Here is a 21,710-nt window from a genome sequence, read left to right on the forward strand (position 1 = left end):
ATGTGGGCACTGGTTTGAATCCCAGCTGCCCCACTTCCGTTCCAGCTCCCTGCCATGTGCCTGGAAAAAGTGTTTGGACCCCTGCCACCCATGTGGGAGACCTTAAAACAGCTCCAGGCCCCTGGCTTCGGCCTGGCCAGCCCCCCAGCTGTGTGGCCGTTTGGGGAGTGAACCAGTGGATGGAAGTTTCTCTCTCTCTCTCTGGAACTCAGACATTGAAATAAATAAATCTTTTCAAAAAATATTTTAAAAATAAAATTTGTTTCAGAATATTCTTTCTGTCATCCTGGCCATCGCCCAGGGTAAGACTTCCTGCAGCCCCCACCACACTCACCACCCCGTCTGCCTCACATGATGGTGAGGAGACCTCCTCAGGGCCACTGACCAGTAAGGGGCAGGCACAGGTGCAAACCCAGGGCCTGCTGCTGACGCCAGAGCAGCTGGATTTTCCCAGAATGCCTCCCCGTGCTCGCCTCTGCAGACATAGCTCCTCCATCCAAGCCCCCTCTCCTCCAGCCCCACGCCCCTGCTCCCTGTTGGCAGAGCAGGGTTTTTGAACCTGAGTCCTGGACATCACCAGAGATGGCTGCTGCAGCTTCGGCTGCGCCTCCTTGTGGGCCGCAGCTGTTGTCCTGGTGTCCATGCGCGTTGCTGGTTTTGCTGGCCGGGCGCATCACGGGGTGCCCTGGGTCTGACCCAAGCACTCATTAGTAACACACTCCACAGGCTGGGTATCTGTTTATAAAAACTGCTGGTGGATCTGCCGTTTTCTTAGACACTGCTCAAGTACCTGCCGCAGGGTCTAGCACTGAGTGAACTCCCCCCGCGGTGAGCGGGTGTGCGTCTCCCGCACAGGCTCACCAGCACTGGGGTCGTCCAGCTTCCTGATGGTTGTCGTCTGGTGAATGGAGCTGGTAGCTTGTTGGAGTTCTGATGTGCACGCATTCACGAGGAATGAAGATGAGCGCTTTTCCTGTTGTTAAGTCTTTTCCCAAGAACAGCCTGGTCATCTCTTTTCCCCATTTCCTGTGGGGTTCACAGTCTTCCTTTATCGCGTCACAGTTCTTCACGTATTCAGGAGGGGAGTCCTTTTATGTCACGTAAGTTGCAGATTCCTCTGAGGTAGTGTTTGTCTTTTGGCTTCGTTTTCTTTTTTTTAATATATTTATTTGTTTGAAAGACACAGTTACAGAGAGAGAGGGAGAGACAGAGAGAGGTCTTCCGTCAGCTGGTTCCCTCCCCAAATGGCTGCAACAGCCACGGCTCAGCCAGACCAAAGCCAGGGTTTCCTCCTTGTCTCCATGTGGGTGCAGGGGCCCAAGCACTTGCAGCACCCTCCACTGCCTTCCCAGGCACACTAGCAGGGGGCTGGATGGGAACTGGAGCTTCCAGGACTCGACCGATGCCCGAATGGGATGCCGGCGTCTGAGTCCGTCAGTCTTTTCTGCGATGGCTTCAGAAGGCCTCTCTGGCCCTGAGTTTATTTTCTTCCAAGACTTTACCTATTTTTTTTTTTTTTTAATGAAACACTCCAGCTGTCTGGGATTTCCTCTCTGCACAGTCTGAGGTTGGAATCCGCTTTCTCCCTCCTGAGAATCACACAGTGAATCCCCGCAGCGTGTGTGACGTTGCTGTTACCACGCCCTGATACCCCGCACCCCAGACCCGTCTGGACTTCTGATGGGTCTCCCAGGTAGGTAACCGTCTGCTTAGTCACCGTCTGCCCTGCTGCGTCCTCTTGGGGGGCAGTGTCTGCGGGGGCCGCTCGCCTGCCATATCCCCCCCGCCCCCACCAGTGATGCACAACCCCCTCCCCGTGGGCCGCCACTGCCACTCGGCTTGAACTGGAATGCGCGGCTCCCAGACGGCCTCAAGGACGCAGTGTCTGTCCAGAAACGGACCTCAGGAGAGAAGCAGAAGCCATCGCGTCACAGCACGGGGCACTGCTGGCCTTGCCTGTCACTCGCGGGCAGCCCTGCCACGTCTCCCGACCTCCAGTCTCAACCTCCTCTCAAACTGGAGGCCGCCGTGACCTGAAGGGGGGCCCGTGAGGGTTCAGGGCCGCACCTGCCGTGGGGGAGGGAGGGACCCGTGCCCTGTCCTGTCCCGCTAGATGCTGCAACTTTCAGCACAGTACAGCAAACCCCTCTCAGAACACAGAAATCCTGGTCAGAGCCGAGGCCGCTGCGGGGGAGGGGCGCAGGCTCTGCAGTCAGTCAGGCCCAGGGGCCAGGAGGAAGACCCGCGGCTGCCTGCAGCGGCTGTGAGCCCCCGGGCAACCTCCTGGGCCTCTGCGGACTCAGGGGATGGGTAGTCCTTGCCTGTGGGGTCGCTGTGGGGATTCAGTGAGCTCCTGATGCGTAGCAGCTAAAGGAAGTGTTGTGGACATGCCTAAGCATGGGGCGGGCTGGCCCCTGCCTCTCACAGGCACCACGGAGTGATGGAGGGCAGGTCCACGTCCAGCACCCCAGACAGACAAGGGGCCCCTGCCCACTGTTCCCACCCAGCTCGGCCTTCACTCTTGGCTCCTAGCAGAGGTATCTTTGGGGAGGGTGAGTGTCCCCAAAACATCCCCCAGCAGGCCATAGGCGGCGAGGGTTCCAGGAGTGCCCTGACACCAAGAACCACAAGGGACCAGTCCTCAGCACCTTGCAGAGGTGTCTCATTCTCCAAAGAGCACAGTGGCTCTTGGTTGAATTCTTAAAAAAAAAAAAAGGTTTTTGTGTTCATTTGAGAGGCAAAGTTACAGAGAAAGTCTAGGTGGTGGGGGACCTTCCATCAGCTGGTTCACTCCCCAGATGTCTGCAACAGCCAGGGCTGGGCCAGGCCCAGTTCAGGAGGCTGGAGCTCCATCCGGGTCTCTCACGTAGGTGGCAGTGCCCAGGCACTTGAGCCACCCTGTGCTGCCTTCCCAGGCACTTCAGCAGCCAGCTGGATCAGAAGTGGAGCAGCCGGGACGTGAACTGGCGCCCATGTGGTTGAGTTTCTTTGGGGCTCCGTTAGGTGTGTCGTGGAGCCCTGCAAGCTTCCACCAGCTTCTCCCTGCCCATGTCATTAATCCACCTCCTGAAACCAGCATGTTTGGAGCACACGGACCAGATGGGATTCCCGGCACCACCAGCGCTGAGCTGACACCACCGCCCACCACCTGAGCCTCCTCCCAGTCCTGGCCAGTCCTCCTCGTTTCAATGTCTTTTTTGAAACTGGGCTCAAAATCTAAAAGCCTAGGAGCCAGCAGACCACATATTAGGAGACAGAGAGAAGACTGGGGGCACACGGGGATAGGGTCTGCAGGTGCTGGGCTCCGTCACTGATGGAAAACTTGGCAGCAGAGGACCAGAGGGAGAGGCGGGGGAGCAGAGATCCGCAGCGGAGCGGTCCTGGGCTGCAGGGACCCTGGCCAGCAGGAACCCCTAGAATCCGTCAGTAAACCCCTCCCTGCCTGCTTCCCTCACGCGCTACCACGACCTAGGTTCCTGTGCCGTCTGCCTCCCTCATCAGACTGTGCAGCAGTGTGGGGAGCAGGTCCACGTCATAGCAGGGGTCTTCAGAAAGGTCACGGAAAGAGCACATGACGGGAAAATCATGCATGGATTCCAAAACCTTTTTGTACCAAAATTAATTTTTTTAATTCCATTTTTCCATTTTTCAGAAGTACCCTTCTACCAGGAGGCTATGAAACATTCCGATGAGAGAATGAGTGAATGAATGAATGCGGGCCAAGCAAGGAGGGACGCGCTGCGCGTCCCCAAACCTCCTCCCCGCGGGTCGCAGGCGGCGAGGGTTGCGGGAGTCCCCTGACCCCGAGAATCACGGCGACTCCCCCTAACCCGAACCCGAACCCGAACCCTAACCCAGAGCCGTCCCTGGGATTCCGGCGCTCCGAGGGTGGAGGCGCGCGTGCGGTCGGGGAGGGGGACAGGGACTGGGAAGGTGACTTTCGGTGGCCAGGTGTCTGGACAGGAGGCCAAGGCGGCCAAGGGGCGGCAACCAGGCGTCCCGGAAGCCACCACGACCGGCCGGGACCTTTGGCTGCACTTGGCCTCCCGCCGCGCGTCCGCCCCGCCCCCACAGGCCCCGCCCCGCCCCGCCCCCGCCGCACCCCGCTCCGATTGGCCGGCGCCATGCCCTTCACCGGCCTCGGCCAATGGTGCCGGCGCGCGCCGGAAGCCGGAAGCGCGGCGGCGGTGGCGGCGGCGCTGGCGGCCTGTCCTCTCGGCAGCTGTCGCCCGTCACCATGCGAGGCCTCGGGCCAGGCCTGACGGCCCGGCGTCTCCTCCCGCTGCGGCTACCCCAGCGGCCGCCGCGTCCGCACGGAGCCCGGCTGTCCAGCGGGCGGGCGGCGGCGGCGTCGGCCGGCGCCCTGGAGCGGGCCATGGACGAGCTGCTGCGCCGCGCCGTGCCGCCCATGCCGGCCTACGAGCTGCGCGAGAAGACGCCGGCGCCGGCCGAGGGCCAGTGCGCGGACTTTGTGAGCTTCTACGGCGGCCTGGCCGAGGCGGCGCAGCGGGCCGAGCTGCTGGGCCGCCTGGCGCAGGGCTTCGGCGTGGACCACGGCCAGGTGGCCGAGCAGAGCGCCGGCGTGCTCCAGCTGCGCCAGCAGCCGCGCGAGGCGGCCGTGCTGCTGCAGGCCGAGGACCGGCTGCGCTACGCGCTCGTGCCGCGCTACCGCGGCCTCTTCCAGCACATCAGCAAGCTGGACGGCGGCGTGCGCTTCCTGGTGCGGCTGCGCGCCGACCTGCTCGAGGCGCAGGCGCTCAAGCTGCTGGAGGGGCCGCACGTCCGGGTAAGGCCCCGCTCGGGCCGGCCCTGTCCCCCCACCCCGGGCTCTTGTTGGCCCTGCCGCATGGCCCGCGCGAGCCCCGAGCAGGGTGCCGGCTACGCGCTGGGTGCCCCGCTGGCTTTGAGGGGCTGCTCGGCGCGCTCCGTGCAGCCTCGTGTGTGCATGTCGTTTACCGGGCCTCAGACAACCTCTGAACACCTGGACCAGTCCCGGGGAGTGCACTCACCAGGGTGGCGCCCAAGGTCGCCGGGGAGCGGCCGACTGCTGGCCTCCGCCCCGCGGGACTTGGCGCAGGGCCCTGAACTCCCAGCGCTTCAGTGAGGCCGTTCTGAGTTGCCCGCAGAGGGCCTCGGGCACGCAGCGCAGTGGGGTCCTGTTCACGCAGGCACATGCTTGCAGACTTAAGTCAGCCCGAGGGAGGCTGCTGACCCGCCCTCCGCTGTGGGGGAGGTGCTGGAACTGTCCCAGGAAGTTGCTGGCATTGTAACAATTAGATAAAAATTAGAGCAGTGCGTGGCTGCCCTGAGTCCCTTCCTCACCCTGGCGTGACAGTTCCCCCCTTCTCAGTCCTAGGTGGGTGATGGGTGGATGTACCCCCCCTTGTCATTATTATTCAAGGTTTATTTATTTATTTATTTGAAAGGCAGAGGGAGAGGTAGAGAGAGAAGTCTTCCATCCTCTGGTTCACTCCCCAAATGGCTGCAACAGCCAAGGCTGGAGCTTCTTCTGGGTCTCCCACGTGGGTGCGGGGCTCAAGGACTTGGGCCATCCTCCACTGCCTTACCAGGACACAGCAGAGAGCTGCATGGGAAGTGGAGCAGCCGGGTCTTGAACCAGCGCCCATGTGGGATGCCAGCACTTTAACCCGCTATGCCACAGTGCCAGCCCCTGTATCACCGACAACGGAGGAGAGAGGACCCAGGTGTGGCTGGGTGGGTCTGGGCCCCACCCAAGCCCAGGGCTCTGTGCCCTACAATTCATGTCACTTTCATGCTGTGAGTTCATGTGTCTGTCAGCCTCACCTTGGCCTTAGATGCCTAAAGATTGAGTGTAGCTACAGATGGGATCACGCTGACAGGGAACCATGGCAACAGCGGGCTTCCTGCCGGCTTGCTTGCTGGTGACACTGTGTGCTACCTAGGACCACACCCCTTTTTCCCTGAGGTTTCCAGACCGAGAGCCCCCTATTGCTGCCTGCACAGCACTCAGGCAGGCACGGTTCTTAGCGCTGAGCTGACCGAGTTGCAGGCGGAGTCTGCTCTGAGCGGCTGAGCTGCCCATCTGTGAGGACCAGAAACCCTTCCCGGGGGTGATGCAGGGGTCACCGAGACGGGGTCGTGGGTGCCCCTGCCACGAGACCAGCTCCACACACTCGTCATTCATCCTCCACCGGCCTGGAGGTCTGGGCCTGGCAGGAAGCAGGGAGGCCGTCCTGTCACGTTCCCTGAGATGTTCCCAGTGCACCCCTTGCCCTTCCCTCGTGAAGAGACTCGCGGTGGCTGCCTGTCTGGGGAGGAGCCAGGAACAGAACCATCCCAGACGTTCACAGATTCCCTTGTCTTTTGACCAAAGTTGTGCACATGCGTAAGAGAGAATCATCACGCACTGTGTGGCCTGACGCCAGCCTGACCTTGGCCGCGCACGGGGCTTGGACGGGGAGGCTGCAGTTAGCTAGTTGGCTCTGCGGCGCCTCCCTCAGGTCTCCAGGGACATCCTGGCCTTCTCGCCAGAGCGTGCAGCCGTAGCAGCGAGTCTCTTCATTCCTTTCTCCTTTGCTGCACGCGGGACATGCCAGATGCGTAGACCCCGGTCATTTAAGAGTGATTCTTTCTCTCTCCATGGGAACTGACACCTGGGGTCTGTTGTAACCCATCACCAAATTGCTTAGTGCGAACAGTCCGTTTTCTTAGAGTTTATTTTTTAGAGCCGTTTTAGGTTCGCAGCAAAATGGGGCAGAGTACAGATGAACCTAGTCCCCCTGCCCTCAGGACACATGTGCGGCTTCCCCCCCAGTAGCCTGAGGGGGCACGTGGCCGCCGCCCGGAGTGCACAGTCCACGTTGGTGCTGGGCCTGCGTGGGTTTGGTGTGCACAGTCCTTTCTCACTCTGTCTTCGACTTCTCAGGATTCTGCCCCCATGTTAAAGAGGCAGCTTGGCCAGAGCTGTGTGCTTTGGGAAGTCTGAGAAACCACCGGAAGTTCAGCGCACGGAGCTTCAGATTGGGATTCCCAGACCCCCGCGGGCTGACTCGGGTGCCGGGCGCCATCAGGGAGCAGGGCCCTGACACCCTGGTTGCCCCAGGTCTCAGCACTGTGGCTGCGGGCACTGCCCGCCTGGCCCTGCTGACCTCGGGGCTGGCTGGGTGGCATGGACGTGCAGTGACAGGAGACCTGCTGAGGCTTGGCCCCGAGCGCGGCCGTGGAGTGGATTCAGCCCCCGCGTGGCTCATCCGGCTCCTTCCTTGATGGAATTCTGTACCGTCCAGAGGCACTTTTAGAATAAATGGCAAACGAAAGGTCACAAAGACAGCTGACCCCGTGTGTTTGCCGGGACAGTGGGTAGAGGGGCGCGAGCGGGGTGCAGAGCCGCTGCTCGGTCCCATCCTTCTGTGGGCTGGAGGTGGGATTCGGACAGAGGCACTCATCTGCCCTGGCAGGTGCTCCCTGTTGGAGTGAGAGGTTCCGCCGATGGCCAGCGAGCTCACAGTGGCCTGCTTCTTGTACAGGGTCCACCCCCAGGGCTGTATCAGAGCCTTGCTAAACAGATGAGGGCGCCATTTGCCGAGACCTTGGTCTGTGCCCCAGGGATGTGATGACTGGAGATGACGGAGTCTGGGGGACTGGCATTTCCTCTGGAGTGTAGCCCCGCTGAGGCCCAAGGCAGGTGGCCGGGCCGGGCTTTGTGTGCCCTTGGGCGTTTTACATCAGATAAGGGGTGTGTGTGTGTGTGTGTGTGTGTGTGTGTGTGTTTCCTCTCCCTTGGGAATAAGTTTAGAGTCCGCATCAGCTGCCCTTGCTTGGAAGATAAGATGTGAGGGCCAGATATGTGCGTGTCTTTCTGATGTGAGGTCAGGCTCTATCTTCCTTGGGGTCTCCCCTCCCCGTACACTCATCTGCTGGGGGTCCTCGACCTCCTTGGGTTACACAGGAACTGATCTTCGTGGGTTCATTCCAGGAGAGGCATGTTAGCGTTGATGGTTGAGGACGTGGCAGACAAGGTATGTGTCAGTATGCATGCCTTCTGTGGCCCAAAACCTTCCATGTTAACCTGTAAAAAGAGGACGATAAGTGAATTATTCAGTGTGCAAAGTGGTGAAAATCCCTACAGCTCACTCGCACCAGGAAAACAGGTGTGCTTCTGGCTGGAGGATAACAAGTGTTCTTCTTTATGTAGGTGCTTTTTTCTTTTAAGTTTGGAAGCTCATGCTGTGCTCAAATTGGGCCCTTTTGGTGGGAGTCAGTCTGGTTCGCATGGTCCTGCGTGGGGAGGGCATGCAGTGGGCTCAGAGGCACCTGTCGGTTGCCCTTGGTGATTCCCAGAGGTGCCCAGAGAGGACTGTGCCCTGCAGCCGGAGTGAGCCCTGCCGGGGGCCTGCCCCGGGGCTCTGGGCTGCAGTGGGCTGCCCCGGGGGAAGTGCGGGTGTGGGTGTGACTTCTAGGCTTTCTGGTGTTCTCCAGCAGTGCAGCCGAGTGTGGGCCCTGGAGGTGAGCGGGCCTGTGCCCCGAGAGGTTCCTTCATGGCCGTGAAATGAGAGGTGTGCTGGCCTCTGCGGCAGCGCAGGGCCTGGAGGAGGGAAAAGCTCGGACCAAGCCGTGCGAGACGCTGGTGGGCAGCCCCTTCGGAGGGCTTCTGTGCTTAGCTTTGCGGAACAGGAGTCTGTGCTTAGATAGGGAAGAGTGCCCGGCGAGTGGCAGCTTGGGAGAGACCGACCCCCGGTGCCTTCACCTCTGTGTGTTACCCCCACCCCGGCGTTCAGCCCCTCCCCCAGCCCCGGGCTTCTGAGCAGGGGAGAGTCACCTTTGTGCACACCCCGAAAGTAGGCAGTGGTGACGCCTACTGCTCCTGAAGAGAGGCCGAGACAGGTTTTGTGTCTGCTAAAATGAAAGGTTTGGGGGTCTTCTACCCAGTGTCATCCGAGACATGGCTGGAATCGGCCATTTGAGTGAACCGAGAGCCGGCGCAGACCCTGGCACCCCCGGCACATCCCTGCAGGTGCGCCGTTCAGTCTGGCGCTGGTGGGCCATTGCTGAGGCCATGAGCATAAAGTGGATTTCTCTCCTGGTCGACGCTCGGTAACCTTGCTGCACGCGGTGCTCCCTCCCTGGGCGGTGCTCCCTCCCTGGCTGGTGCTTGGCAACCTTGCCGCACCCGGTGCTCCCTCCCTGGGCGGCGCTCGGTAACCTTGCTGCACCCGGTGCTCCCTCCCTGGGCGGTGCTCCCTCCCTGGCTGGTGCTTGGCAACCTTGCCACATGCGGTGCTCCCTCCCTGGCCGGCACTCGGTAACCTTGCCGCACCCGGTGCTCCCTCCCTGGCGGTGCTCCCTCCCTGGCCGGCGCTCGGTAACCTTGCTGCACCCGGTGCTCCCTTCCAGCCCCAGCAGCTGTCGTCAGAGTTAGAACTCAGCCAGGGAGACTTCTAACCTTTACCCCAGATTCCCAGGTCTCCGCACCGGCATCACATTCTTTAGCTGTCAGTAGCCCAGAATAGAACAGAGACCGTTAGAGGGGAAACTCTGATTAGCCAAACCATTCGTTCATAATTAGTGCTGACTTTGCCAGCTTCTTACTGAGCCCAGAACTCAGCCACGCGCCACGAACCGTTCTGAGTACGCGTCAGAGGGTCTGTGAGCCCAGGAAGCCGTGAGCAAGGTCTTGTTGCTGTGTTTGGACTTCCCAGGGAGGGGTCTGGTGGCAGAGCGCGGTGAGCGCAGGCAGGCCAGCAGGTGCTGCCAGGCCAGAGGCCGCGCGTGGGGCAGAGCCGTCTCTGTGCCTGGCAAAGAGACCTCGCACCGTGCGTTCCCGCTGCTTCCTCATCGCCGGCATCACCGGCGTCGCCGTGTGCCTCTTCCATTTGCCATCTCTGACCGTGAGCGCCTTGTCTGCCCCTGCAGAGTGTGTGGCCACGTAAAGGGGCCTGGATGGCAGGTCCAGAGTTTAAAGGGACCGCGCGACCACATGCAGTCACCTCGCTAGAACTCGCGTGTTCAGAGCAGCCCCTGGCTGTGGCCCCGGTGCTCGGTCGCTTCCAGGGGCGGGAGTCTGCGTCCCCCAGGGTGCCGTCTGTGGACAGCCCCGGCTGTCCAGCCACAGCATGGACTTCGGTCCAGCTGTCCCTGACTCCCGCCAGGTGGCCCCAGAGCAGCGGCCCCTTCCGTGCCCTGCTAGAGTTGTGAAGGTAGACCTCAGTGCCCTGAACACCTGCCTGAGCCGCAGCCTCTCCTGCAGCCTGGCCCCGGGCAGCAGTTCTGAGTCCCTTACGTCCCACCAGGAGTTAAAGTGGGAAATGGCCCTGTGCGGTCCCCACAGCTGTGCTGACACTGGTCCCCATAGGAGTTCAGTCCTGGATCCCCACAGCTGTGCTGACACTGGTCCCCATAGGAGTTCAGTCCTGCAGTCCCCACAGCTGTGCTGACACTGGTCCCCGCAGGAGTTCAGTCCTGCGGTCCCCACAGCTGTGCTGACACTGGTCCCCATAGGAGTTCAGTCCTGCAGTCCCCACAGCTGTGCTGACACTGGTCCCCGCAGGAGTTCAGTCCTGGATCCCCACAGCTGTGCTGACACTGGTCCCCGCAGGAGTTCAGTCCTGGATCCCCACAGCTGTGCTGACACTGGTCCCCGCAGGAGTTCAGTCCTGCAGTCCCCACAGCTGTGCTGACACTGGTCCCCGCAGGAGTCCAGTCCTGGATCCCCACAGCTGTGCTGACACTGGTCCCCGCAGGAGTTCAGTCCTGGATCCCCACAGCTGTGCTGACACTGGTCCCCGCAGGAGTCCAGTCCTGGATCCCCACAGCTGTGCTGACACTGGTCCCCGCAGGAGTTCAGTCCTGGATCCCCACAGCTGGGCTGACACTGGTCTCCGTAGGAGTCCAGTCCTGGATCCCCACAGCTGTGCTGACGCTGGTCTCCGTAGGAGTCCAGTCCTGGATCCCCACAGCTGTGCTGACACTGGTCCCTGCAGGAGTTCAGTCCTGGATCCCCACAGCTGTGCTGACACTGGTCCCCCAGGAGTCCAGTCCTGCAGTCCCCACAGCTGTGCTGACACTGGTCTCCGTAGGAGTCCAGTCCTACAGTCCCCACAGCTGTGCTGACACTGGTCCCCGCAGGAGTTCAGTCCTGCAGTCCCCACAGCTGTGCTGACACTGGTCTCCGTAGGAGTCCAGTCCTGGATCCCCACAGCTGTGCTGACACTGGTCCCTGCAGGAGTCCAGTCGTGTTCTCTGTGACCCTCCTGCAAAGTCCATTCTGTGCAGTCGCTGAGAGACGCTGTTCCGCGTGTCTGTTGGTGTGTGCTTGTCTGTGGGTGGGAGACCCAGATCATGGAGGTGTGAGCCCTGGGGATGTTTGGTCCTCATGTCAGTCTGGGCACACTGTGCTCTGGGGTCCTCTCGGCGAGGGTCTCAGACTCCGCCCTGAACAACCTTCGTCTCCAGCGTCACCTCATGGCCCCGTTGGCTGCCCTGACACTGCCATCACATCGCCTTGCATCCTGCGGGGCAAAGGGCACGCCCCCACCATCTTCTGAGGCTCCCGGGAGTGCTGCGGGGACAGGTGCTTATACCTCATTGGCCAGCTGTCAGTCACATGACTGCCCCCAGCCACAGTGCAGCCTCGATTCCGGGCATGGACTGCCCCAGTAAAGAAATGAGCCTTCTGCTAATCTGGAAGGAATGAGCCGTGTCTGCCGCCCTGGGCAAGCTCTGCCCGGGCCGTGGGCAGTGCTGCCGGCCGCAGGGTGGCGGTTCCACCCTGCCGCGCGTTCTGTGCCTTCCCGAGGGCTTTCCCGGCAAATGCATATTGGATGGTAAAATCAACTCAGCTCGCGTTTGGAAGCAGATAAGAGAAGCAAGCGAGGCAAAATTAATGTAGTTCTAGCAAATCTGAAATGTTTTGATTGCCAGTCGCTGGTATTTGTGTCCCACGAGGCAGACACGAACGCTGCCTGGGAACTGTGGCTCCTCTCCGTCTGAGACGCGTCTCAGGGTGCGGAGCGGAGCGCTGGGCCGCACTTGTTCTCCCTAGGGAGCGGAGGGCTGAGGGTTTGGCCCAGGAGCCTGAGGGCCCGAGTGCCGTGTGGTTGCTCGTGCTTCTCTGTGGCGTCTTGGACAGGCGCGTGGATTCTGCGTGTTCAGCTGCGTTCCCAGGCCGAGTGAAATGGAACTCACTTGATCGGGCCACCCGGTTCACGTGGAATATTCCTGTTCCGGTATCTGGTAGACCGGGTTTGAGCCCAGATAAACAGTGGAGTGGAAGCCTGACTTGCTTTGAGCTGAGGTCCAGCAGAGGTGTCTTAGAAGGAGCTGTTCCGAGAAGCTCCTCGGCCGGCTCTGACTCGCGGAGCCGGTGCCCCCCACCCCCACCCCGGAGGCCGTGACCTTGCCTTGGAGGCCTCCACTCTGTCTCCTCCCCCGCAGGAAATGAACGGAGTGCTCAAAGGCATGCTCTCGGAGTGGTTCTCCTCAGGGTTCCTGAGCCTGGAACGGGTCACCTGGCACTCGTCCTGCGAGGTGCTGCAGAGGATCAGCGAGTAAGTACTCAGCCCCGAGCAAGTACTCAGCCCCGAGCAAGTACTCAGCCCCGAGTAAGTACTCAGCCCCGAGTAAGTACTCGGCCCCGAGCAAGTACTCGGCCCCGAGTAAGTACTCAGCCCCGAGCAAGTACTCAGCCCCGAGTAAGTACTCAGCCCCGAGTAAGTACTCAGCCCCGAGCAAGTACTCAGCCCCCTCCCCTGGGAGACGCTGTTTCCTGTCTGAGGAAGCAGACTCAGCATCCTGCAGGGGAGCTGTCACCGCGTGTGGCGCCCAGGTCCTGAGGAGACATGGCTCTGCACCAGCGGGGTCTTTCCTGGGTCCCAGTGTGGGAAGCAGAGCCCGCCTTGTGCCCACCGAGACCCTCTGCAAGCGTGGTACGCACAGGGAGCACATTCCTAGTCATTCCTCCTCCAGCTGTGACAGTGTCTCCCTGGGCTGAAGTCTCTCCGTGAGCGGTAGTGTGCATGGTCACAGCCGTGCTGGACCTGCGTGTCCCGTCGTGTCGTGTGTCTTCCCCACGCTCCTGTTCCGTGGGGTCTGCAGCCTGATGCTGTCCCACCAGCTGTGGGGTAACGGACTCCGGGGCTGAGACGGGTGGTTGGGTGTGAGCAGGCACCACGAACCGAGTGTGTGCGGCCCTGCAGACGCGGTGCTGCCCACCAAGGCGCGCCGCGGGCCTCGCGTGAGTCTGCCGGGTCAGCCGTGCGAGAGCCGCGCTCACTCTGCAGTGGCGCTGAGAGCGGAGCACGGCCGTGGGTGTGACTGGCTCGTTCAGTGCGGTTCCTCCAGGAGGGGGTGGCTGTCTCTGGGTCTTGCAGATGAGCTCGCTGGAGCCGCCCCAAGGACTTAACTGCCCCGAGTGAACAGGCGGGTAGGGCTCAGCAGTCCGCGCTGGATGACCCCTGAGTTACCTCCGCGATTCTCCCGCCAGATCGGAGGCTGTCCACCCTGTTAAAAGCTGGATGGACATGAAGCGCCGTGTCGGGCCCTACCGGAGGTGCTACTTCTTTTCTCACTGCTCGACCCCGGGGGAGCCCCTGGTCGTCCTGCACGTGGCACTCACCAGTGACATCCCCAGCAACATCCAGGTACCGTGACCGTGACCGGTCGGTTCGGGACAAGAGGGCATCCCGCAGAGCCCCTTCCGGTTTTCCCTTTTACTGGGTTCTATCCTTTGAAAAGGGGAAATGCATAGCTCTGGATTTTGGCGAGCGTTTTCGCCTGTGGGCAGAGTCTGCCGATCTGCAGTCCACAGTGTGTGGGCAGCTAGGGAAGCAGGACAGCTGGGAGACGGAGCTGAGACGCAGGCCAGGTCCATCGGGGAACGGTGGTGAGGCTGAAGCCAGCGGTCCAGGAGAGAGAGTGGGAGGATGCCTGGCTTGGCGCTTCAGCGCTTGTGAAAGGCCCGCAGGGAGGGTGGGCGGACAGGGGAGAGATGCGCGCCTGCCCTGGGCCCAGCTGTCCACGAGGGGCCCCCACGCGGCAAGCTCTTCTCCTGCAGGGGCTTGCGTGGATTTCTGAGCCCCTCAGGCCGGCGCGCTGGGCAGTGCAGGGACCGCGAGGGAGCAGGAGAGTGTGCACCACGCGTCAGAGCGCTGTGCTCAGCCCCGAGGTTTGGGGTGGGGACTTAGAGTTGCCCCAGCCCGGGGGAAGCTGAGCAGAAGAGCACACTCCGCGAGACGGGCCGTGGGGCAGCGCAGCCTCGGGTGGGACACCACGAGCTGAGTCGGCTGGCGGGCAGCTGCTGGGTCTCTGGGAGAGACCTCCTCCCAGTCTGTGCGGTGGAGCAGCCTCCCACGCTGCCGCTGGCACCGGAAGTCATGAGGGCAGCGTGGCGGTGTAAGGTACAGGATATAAATGCGCGACCTCCGACCTAGACGTTCCGCTCTCGGGCGAGTATCCTAGTACAGGCGGTGGCTCCTGTAACCTGGTTGGCGGTTTAGAGACTGACGACCGTAGCCCGCCTGTCCATGGCGGGGGGGGGTGGGGGTGTCAGGACGGTGTCCACACAGGTGCTTCCTCTCGGGCCCCGGTTTGTGTGTGCAGTTAGACAGGACGTCACCTGTTTCTCATGGGCCGGCCGACCCTGACTCACTGCCGAGGGCTGGAGGGCGGCGAGCCGGCTCTTACCTCCGCCGTTGTTTGCCAGGCCATAGTGAAGGAGCAGCCCCCGGAGACCGAGGAGAAGAGCAGGATCGCCGCGGCCATCTTCTACTCCATCAGTCTGACGCAGCCAGGGCTGCAGGGCGTGGAGCTGGGCACCTTCCTTATAAAGCGGGTGGTCAAGCAGCTGCAGGTGAGCGCGCAGCCCCCGCGGCCTCCACTGCGGGTCAGGGGTCCCGGGACTGATGGAGGCAGGAGCCACCAGCAGGGAGGGGTCGCAGCGCCGGCGGCCCCTCGGCCAGTCCTCAGAGCCCTGAGGCTGCTGCAGAGTTGGGAATGGTGTTGAGACAAGGCGTGCAGGCCCTGGCTCCTGTGTGTGTGGACATCAGCCCTCCCCGGGTGACCGCATGTGAGTGGGCATTGTTGTCCCAGTGCCCACGACACAGCCTGCGGACACCCTCGCCATGCCGCGCCCTCCAGGCCTGGAGCCTCTGACGCCCCTCAGCATGGCTGCCTGTGGTCTGTGAGGGCCAGTCCAGCAGGCAGCTCACAGCTTGTGTTTGGTGCAGCGCTCTCGTGCCTGCTGTGCTGTGGAAAGCGCTGACACCCCCTGCACATGCAGAATGTGCACGTGTGCGCCAGGCCCAGCCTTCCAAACCCTCTGTCTTCAGGGGCTCAGGCAGGCCACACTAGCATCGTCACTGGTCACGCGACGGGGCTGCCGATCACGGGCTGTGGCGTGTCGTTCTCAGCTTCAGACGCTCCCCGCACACAGCAGAGCCGTGAGACGCGTTAGGGTGCAGCGTGCTTGCTGCTCCACTCATGATCTGTTCTCAGCCTGAGAACGCGGGACCCGGCGGGTAGCAGCTGCGTGACCGTACGCTCGGCCTCGCTCCCCAGAGGTGAAAACCAGCCACATCCAGTTAGTACAGCCACCACTTGGTGCCTTCCACTCTGCCACAGGTGTCGACAAGTGCAGAGGGCAAGACAGACAGGGCCAGGAGGAGCAGAGCCCAGGGCTCCGAGGATTCCCTCGGACTCCACCTCTGAGCCAGAGCCGCCTCCTTAACCGGGAGCACCCCGGTGGTGCCACACAGCTGGCTCCGGCCTGTGAGCAGGGAGGGCCTGGGAGGGCCGCTCGGCCCCCAGTGCTCATCAGGCTTGCAAAGCAAACAGCTGGAGAGCCACTTGACTGCCCAGTGACGGAGCACGCTGGGGACGCCGTGATCAGTCGTCTGAATACGAGGGTGCCTCAGGGGTTTATGGAAAATGAAGATATTTGGTGCAAAAAATTTTTAAATCCATGTGTACAAGGGGTCTTCCAAATATTTAGAGAAATATGTATGAAAAACCTGTACAGGCCAGCGCCGTGGCTCACTAGGCTAATCCTCCACCTTGCAGCACCGGCACCCCGGGTTCTAGTCCGGGTCGGGGCACCGGATTCTGTCCCGGTTGCCCCTCTTCCAGGCCAGCTCTCTGCTGTGGCCCGGGAGTGCAGTGGAGGATGGCCCTGCTTGGGCCCTGCACCCCATGGGAGACCAGGAGAAGCACCTGGCTCCTGCCTTCAGATCAGTGCGGTGCGCCGGCCACAGCGCGCCGGCTGTGGCGGCCATTGGAGGGTGAACCAACGGCAAAAGGAAGACCTTTCTCTCTGTCTCTCTCTCTCACTGTCCACTCTGCCTGTCCAAAAAAAAAAAAAAAAAAAAAAACTGTACATGGATTTCAAAAATTTTTGCACCAAAATAAAGATATGCTCGTGCTGCAGACCACAGGGGGGGGGGGGGGCGCAGAAGGGGCCTGAGGCGCTGTCCTTCATCAGACTCCGGCCAGGCCTCTGCTCCAGTGCAGTGCGTGTGACAGACACGGCGCCGAGCCTCCCCCTCGCCCGGTCACATCAGCCGTGTCTCCCCACGCAGAGCTGTGCGGGGCAGAAACACCCTTCCGCACGCCGTCCCTCCCTGCCCGTCCCCGGCGAGGCGCAGGCGGGAGGCGGCTGTCCACTCGCGGGGCACTGGTAGTTCCGTGCCAAGCTGCAGAACAGGCCCTGGGCCGGGGGCGTCCGCGGGCAGGGCGTGCTGTGGTGTGGGGTGGAGATGGGGTCGGACCCTCTGGAGCACGCACCACTGCACCTGGCCAGCTGCGACTCCGGGCAAGGGCCCAGCTCTCCGGCCGCTGTCTGTGCACACTGACGGGCAGAGATGAAGCGCGTCCTGCAGGTCCCCAGCGCCTGTCGCACGAGACTGCCCACCACGCGGCACCCGGCGGCTGCTGGGACTCAGGCCGTGCATAGAGCGGTGCGTCCGTGCCGGGGCCGCACCTGCTGAATCCGTGTTCTCCCCCCGCTTTCCAGAAGGAGTTTCCGCACCTGGCGGTGTTCTCCAGCCTGTCGCCCATCCCTGGGTTCACCGCGTGGCTTCTGGGGCTTCTGAACTCGCAGGCCAAGGAGCGGGGCAGGAGTGAGCTGCTCACGGACTCCGAGTGCAGAGAGATCTCCGAGCTCACCGGGGGCCCCGCCCACGAGACCCTCAAGGCCCTCCTGGGCAGCAGCGAGTGGGCCGAGTCGGAGAAGCTGGTCCGGGCGCTGCAGGCGCCCCTGCTGAGGCTCTGCGCCTGGTACCTGTACGGGGAGAAGCACCGCGGCTACGCCCTCAACCCCGTGGCCAACTTCCACCTGCAGAACGGGGCCGTGCTGTGGCGCATCAACTGGATGGGCGACAGCAGCCTCCGGGGCCTCGCGGGCTCCTGCGGCCTCATGGTCAACTACCGCTACTTCCTGGAGGAGACCGGCACCAACAGCACCGCCTACCTCGGCTCCAAGCACATCAAGGCTTCCGAGCAGGTCCTCAACCTGGTGGCCCAGTTTCAGAAGAACAGCAAGCTCTGAGCTGGTCTCCGACAGCCCCAGCCTGGCGTGGGGAGGATCCTGGGCGCGGCGGCGCTTTGGGAGGAAAGCCGGGGCGGAGCCGGGCGCTGTGGAGGCCGGGCCTGGCTGCCGGAGCCGAGACGGCGGCCGTGGACGCGGCCAGGCCTTGTGCTGCCCCCGTGGCCTGGAGCCCTCCCTCATCCCAGGGCGGCTCACGTGGCCCACAGGGACCAGGGCAGGGGCCTGACGCAGCAGATTTCTGTCGCGCTGTGGGGCGTCCCTTGGTGCTGGCTGCGTTGGCCGCTTTTCCCCAGGCCACGGCGGGGACACGAGGCCGTGCTGCGTTTCACCAGCTGGATCCTGACGCTGGGCCCAGAGTAGAGTAAGTGAAGTCCGCGACTGCACAGATGTCGCTGTCCGAGGCCTGCGTGGGCTGCAGGCTTCAAAACGGTGGTCGTGCGGGTTCATAATGAAGGGAATGGTCAGGAACAGGTTTGTTCCGTAGCATTAAACGTGATTATTTAATTTCTCATGGCGGTTGTCTTTAGGATTAGAGTCCTCATAAGGCTGGCGTCCACTCTGAAATGTTAGCTGTGCCAGTGTGGGGTGAGAACAGGACAGAGCGAGCACTGTGATGGGGGAGGCGTGTCTGCGGGCGCAGCTCTGTGTGTGAACGCGTGTCTCCGTCCGTCCACCACGTTTCGCCCTTGGCGGTGGGCAGACGTCACACCTGCCCTGCTCTCCATCTTCCAGACTCCCCCAGTCCCGCTGGTCACATGCCGCCTGGACTTGTTGGCTGCTAACGGTGGGACGGTGGTCCGTAGCCCTGGAGCTTCTGACCGTTGGGGGAAGCAGCCCGCTGCCCCCACGTCGCGGGGCCTGATTCCAGGAGCCCAGAGCTCCGACGCGTCTTGCAGGCCGACCGTCCCAGCCCCTGTAAGGGCAGAATTGCACGTGGCCGATGTCCCGGACCCTCACCCACCCCTACGCCTTCCTCCACTGCTTCCTCCTTAGCTTTCGGCTTGGGTCACCAGGGCACCTCGGGCTCCTGCGTTGCGTCCTCTGCCTCCAGAACGCCGCAGGACAGTTCCAGAACTGCTCGGGCCGGGGCTGCAGCCCCGCAGCCACCCTGGCAGAGCGGCTTCACTGTTCTGTCCCTGTGGGAGGGGTCGTGACCTGTGCCGTGCTGGGAAGCTGGACGGGGCCACAGTGGCTGAGGGGGCCCTGTGCACGCCAGGCCCTCTGTGGAAGTCAGCAGCGGGCACATGGCGGCAGCCGGCGCTCCCCGGCGGGTCTTAGGACGGAACTCAAATCAGTTTCCTGACTGTTGAGTGCATCACACTGCTCCCTGCTTGCCACTCACCGCGGGGGCAGAGGGCCCCCACCTCCGTGAGCTTAGGCTCCGTAGCTTCCCGTGGGAGCAGTGGGCCCTGCCTCCCGGTCCGCCGCCAGCACGCAGAGGCCCATTCCGTTTGGGGTGGAAACGGAGCCCACGTGGCGTGAGGTGCACAGCGCACGGGCGAGGTGGGGGGGAGCCCTGGGGGCTGTGTCTCACTGCCCACTGCGGGGAAGTGTGGACGGACATTAGAGGGCAGAACGGGGACGGTGAGCCCGGCTCCCAGCTCCCACAGTCCTCTGTGCCCCCTTATCGTCAGACCTCCTCCCACTCCCCCGTGCCTTCATGTGGCAGGTCCTCAGCGAGCACTGGATGGCAGGTGGGGGGTAGATGGACAGACGGACACGGGTGCTGAGGCACGGGGCTGCGTGGGCCTGCTCGCTCCCGGCATGCCTCAGTCCACACCCCTGAAGGAAGAGGAGCCTGAAGCGCTTGCTGGGCCACGCGAGCCACGATCCAGCCTCACGTCACGCTGGTCCCAGGAAGCCCGGCCCCCATCAGTGGTTTCCTCACACCCGCCCTTGAGCCCCCAGAAGCACACGGGTGGCCGCTGGCTCCCCTCCCCCTGAGGGGCGGTCCGGCTCCCGCGTTTGCCCACAGCATCCTTCACTGGGGACCACAGCTGAGCAGGAACGGGAAGCAGGCAGCCGCCCGGCTCGGAGGCCGCAGAGGCCGCAGAGGCCACAGGCTGAGCCCCGGCGCTGTGCGTCGGCCTCTCCCAGGGACACGCTCCCTGATGCCCTGGGCTGGGTCTCTCCGGAGCACACAGTGTGGAGGACACGAGTGGCCGGGCAGTTCCTAGAAGGCGGGGAGGGGCCGTGCCCTCCCTCCCCCATCTGAGAGGCGGTGCTCCGGGGGTGACGGTTAACAGCTGCCCGCCACACAGGCTGTCACTGCACAGCCCAGCAGCGGACAAAGCCCGGAGCATCCCTACCCGGGGCCAGCTCCAGCCCAGCCCTCCCCCAGGACAGAGCACCGCCCACTGCCCTGTCAGCCTACTACTGATCCCCCCCCACCCCCGCCCCGCCCCCGTGTTGAAAGACCCCTGCACTGGGCCCCACCCCGGGCCCCTCACAGCACAGGGTGTGGTCATTTGCATTCCAAATCAGGCTCCCCCTCCCCATCTCTGGCTCACACCCTCCCCTGCCAGCCTGGCCCTTCCCTCTCCTTCCCAGGTAAGTCTGGGAGCTCACACCCCCACCCTGCCCAGTCCTGCTGTGGGCAGGCCACGCCCACTCGCCGTCCAACTGAGACCCTCTCCCTGCCTGCCTGACACCCAGACCCCCACTCCCTGCGCCTTCCACACCGGGCGGTTCAGTGTGGCTTCCCTGGACGAGAAGCGGCCTGCAGGCAGGGCCCCTGCTGGGTTCCTCCCGCCAGCGCGGCCCGGCTCCTGGCTCCTGGCCGAGCACTTTGGTCACCCACGTGCCCCAGGCCTAGGGCTTCACCCCTAAGGACAGGGTCTTCCTGGCTCCTGGCTCCTGGCCCTGGCCCTGGCCCCTGGAACCGCCCCCAAGACCCACAGGACCCTGCCCCCTCCACATCCGGTTCCTCCCAGGGCTCAACTCTGGGTGCGGTTCCTGCCGGACACCGGACGAGGAGCTCAGGGGCGCCTCGGCCCGACGCCGACGGCACGAGGGGGAGCTGGCGTCTGCGCCTCCCAGCAGCGCTGGGCACCTGGCTCGGGCTGCGAGGCCCTGGACGACCTCTCGCCCGGCCGGTTCCCGGGAACGCGGGTGGGAGTGGGTCTGGGAGCTCCGGGATGAGAGTCCAGGGCCGCCGTCCTCGCGGCTGTGTCCGCCCAGGGCCACCAGGTGGCGCTGCGGCGGCGCCCGGTCTCTGCCGGAGCGTGGGGGCCGAACGCCGGTCTCCGGGGGGCTGGGGGGCGGATGCGGGGCCGAGCGGGGGTCCCCGCCCGCGTCGCGAGGCCCGCCCCGCGCCCAGGCCGACTGAGGAGGGGCTGCTGGTTCCGAGACGGCAGCCCCGGGCCGAGCGACCCCCGCCGCGGTTTCCCCGGCAAAAGCCGGCCTAGACGTTGCAGGAGGAAACCCGTACCCTAAAACCAAGCCGTCGGTTTCCCTCTCCCTCAAAAAAGAGGGGGGCGGGTACTGGTAGGGGGCACTAAAACCGCAGGAGCCTCGGTGAGGAGATGGCGGCGCCGGCCCCGCGGCGGACCCGTGCGCCTCGGGCTTCCCTCGGGAGCTTCCTGGTTCGCGTCGTGCTGGGGGGACCAGACCCGCCAGGCGGGCAGGAGGAGCCCGAGTGCCACCGCTTGCCCGGCCTGCGAAGAAGCCGGGGACGGCCCCCGCTCCTGGGGACTCTGGAGAACGGCCGGTGCGCGCGTGGGAGCCGCCAGCCCGCTGGCCGGGGCGCACGGCCATCTCGCCCCACACCCCTCCAGACCCCAAAACCGCCTCGCTGCTGCGGGTGGGGACGTCCCCCTAGGGCGCGGGGGCGGCCAGTTGAGGGCCTCGCGCCAGAGCCGCGCACTGACAGGCTCCTGGGCCCCTGGCCCCTGGCCCCTGGCCCCTGGCCCCTGGCCGATCCAAACTTAACATCCGGTCCCCCGGTGACGGCAGCCAAGCCCCTAAGTAACCCTCCAGGCCTCTGCCTTCCGGTCCTGTGCATACAGCCTGCGGGCCGGGTGGGCACCCACCGAGGAAGACCGTGTTGCCGTGACACCTGCTGCCCTGCTGTCTGGGGGCAGGGATCCAGGCTCCCCCCCCCCCCCAGGGTGAGGGGCTCAGCTTGCGGAGGGTCACCAGCCACATCCGTGTGTGCGTGCCGGGGGCGCCTGGCCCTCGTGGGACGTGTCAG

The 21,710-nt window shown here is 63.5% G+C and overlaps 1 protein-coding gene across 1 annotated transcript; it reads left to right on the plus strand.

Moving 5' to 3' along the window:
- The first annotated feature begins 4,166 nt into the window (after window positions 1-4,166).
- Window positions 4,167-18,029, plus strand: MLYCD (malonyl-CoA decarboxylase). Its single transcript, XM_002711711.5, has 5 exons — window positions 4,167-4,786; window positions 12,415-12,527; window positions 13,463-13,619; window positions 14,681-14,827; window positions 16,985-18,029. The coding sequence occupies exons 1-5, from the start codon at window positions 4,238-4,240 to the stop codon at window positions 17,516-17,518; spliced, it is 1,500 nt and encodes a 499-aa protein (XP_002711757.3). The 5' UTR covers window positions 4,167-4,237; the 3' UTR covers window positions 17,519-18,029.
- Window positions 18,030-21,710: the final 3,681 nt, after the last annotated feature.

The sequence above is a fragment of the Oryctolagus cuniculus genome, chromosome 18 (genome assembly GCF_964237555.1).
Source record: "Oryctolagus cuniculus chromosome 18, mOryCun1.1, whole genome shotgun sequence".
In the NCBI taxonomy this organism is placed as follows: Eukaryota; Metazoa; Chordata; class Mammalia; order Lagomorpha; family Leporidae; genus Oryctolagus; species Oryctolagus cuniculus.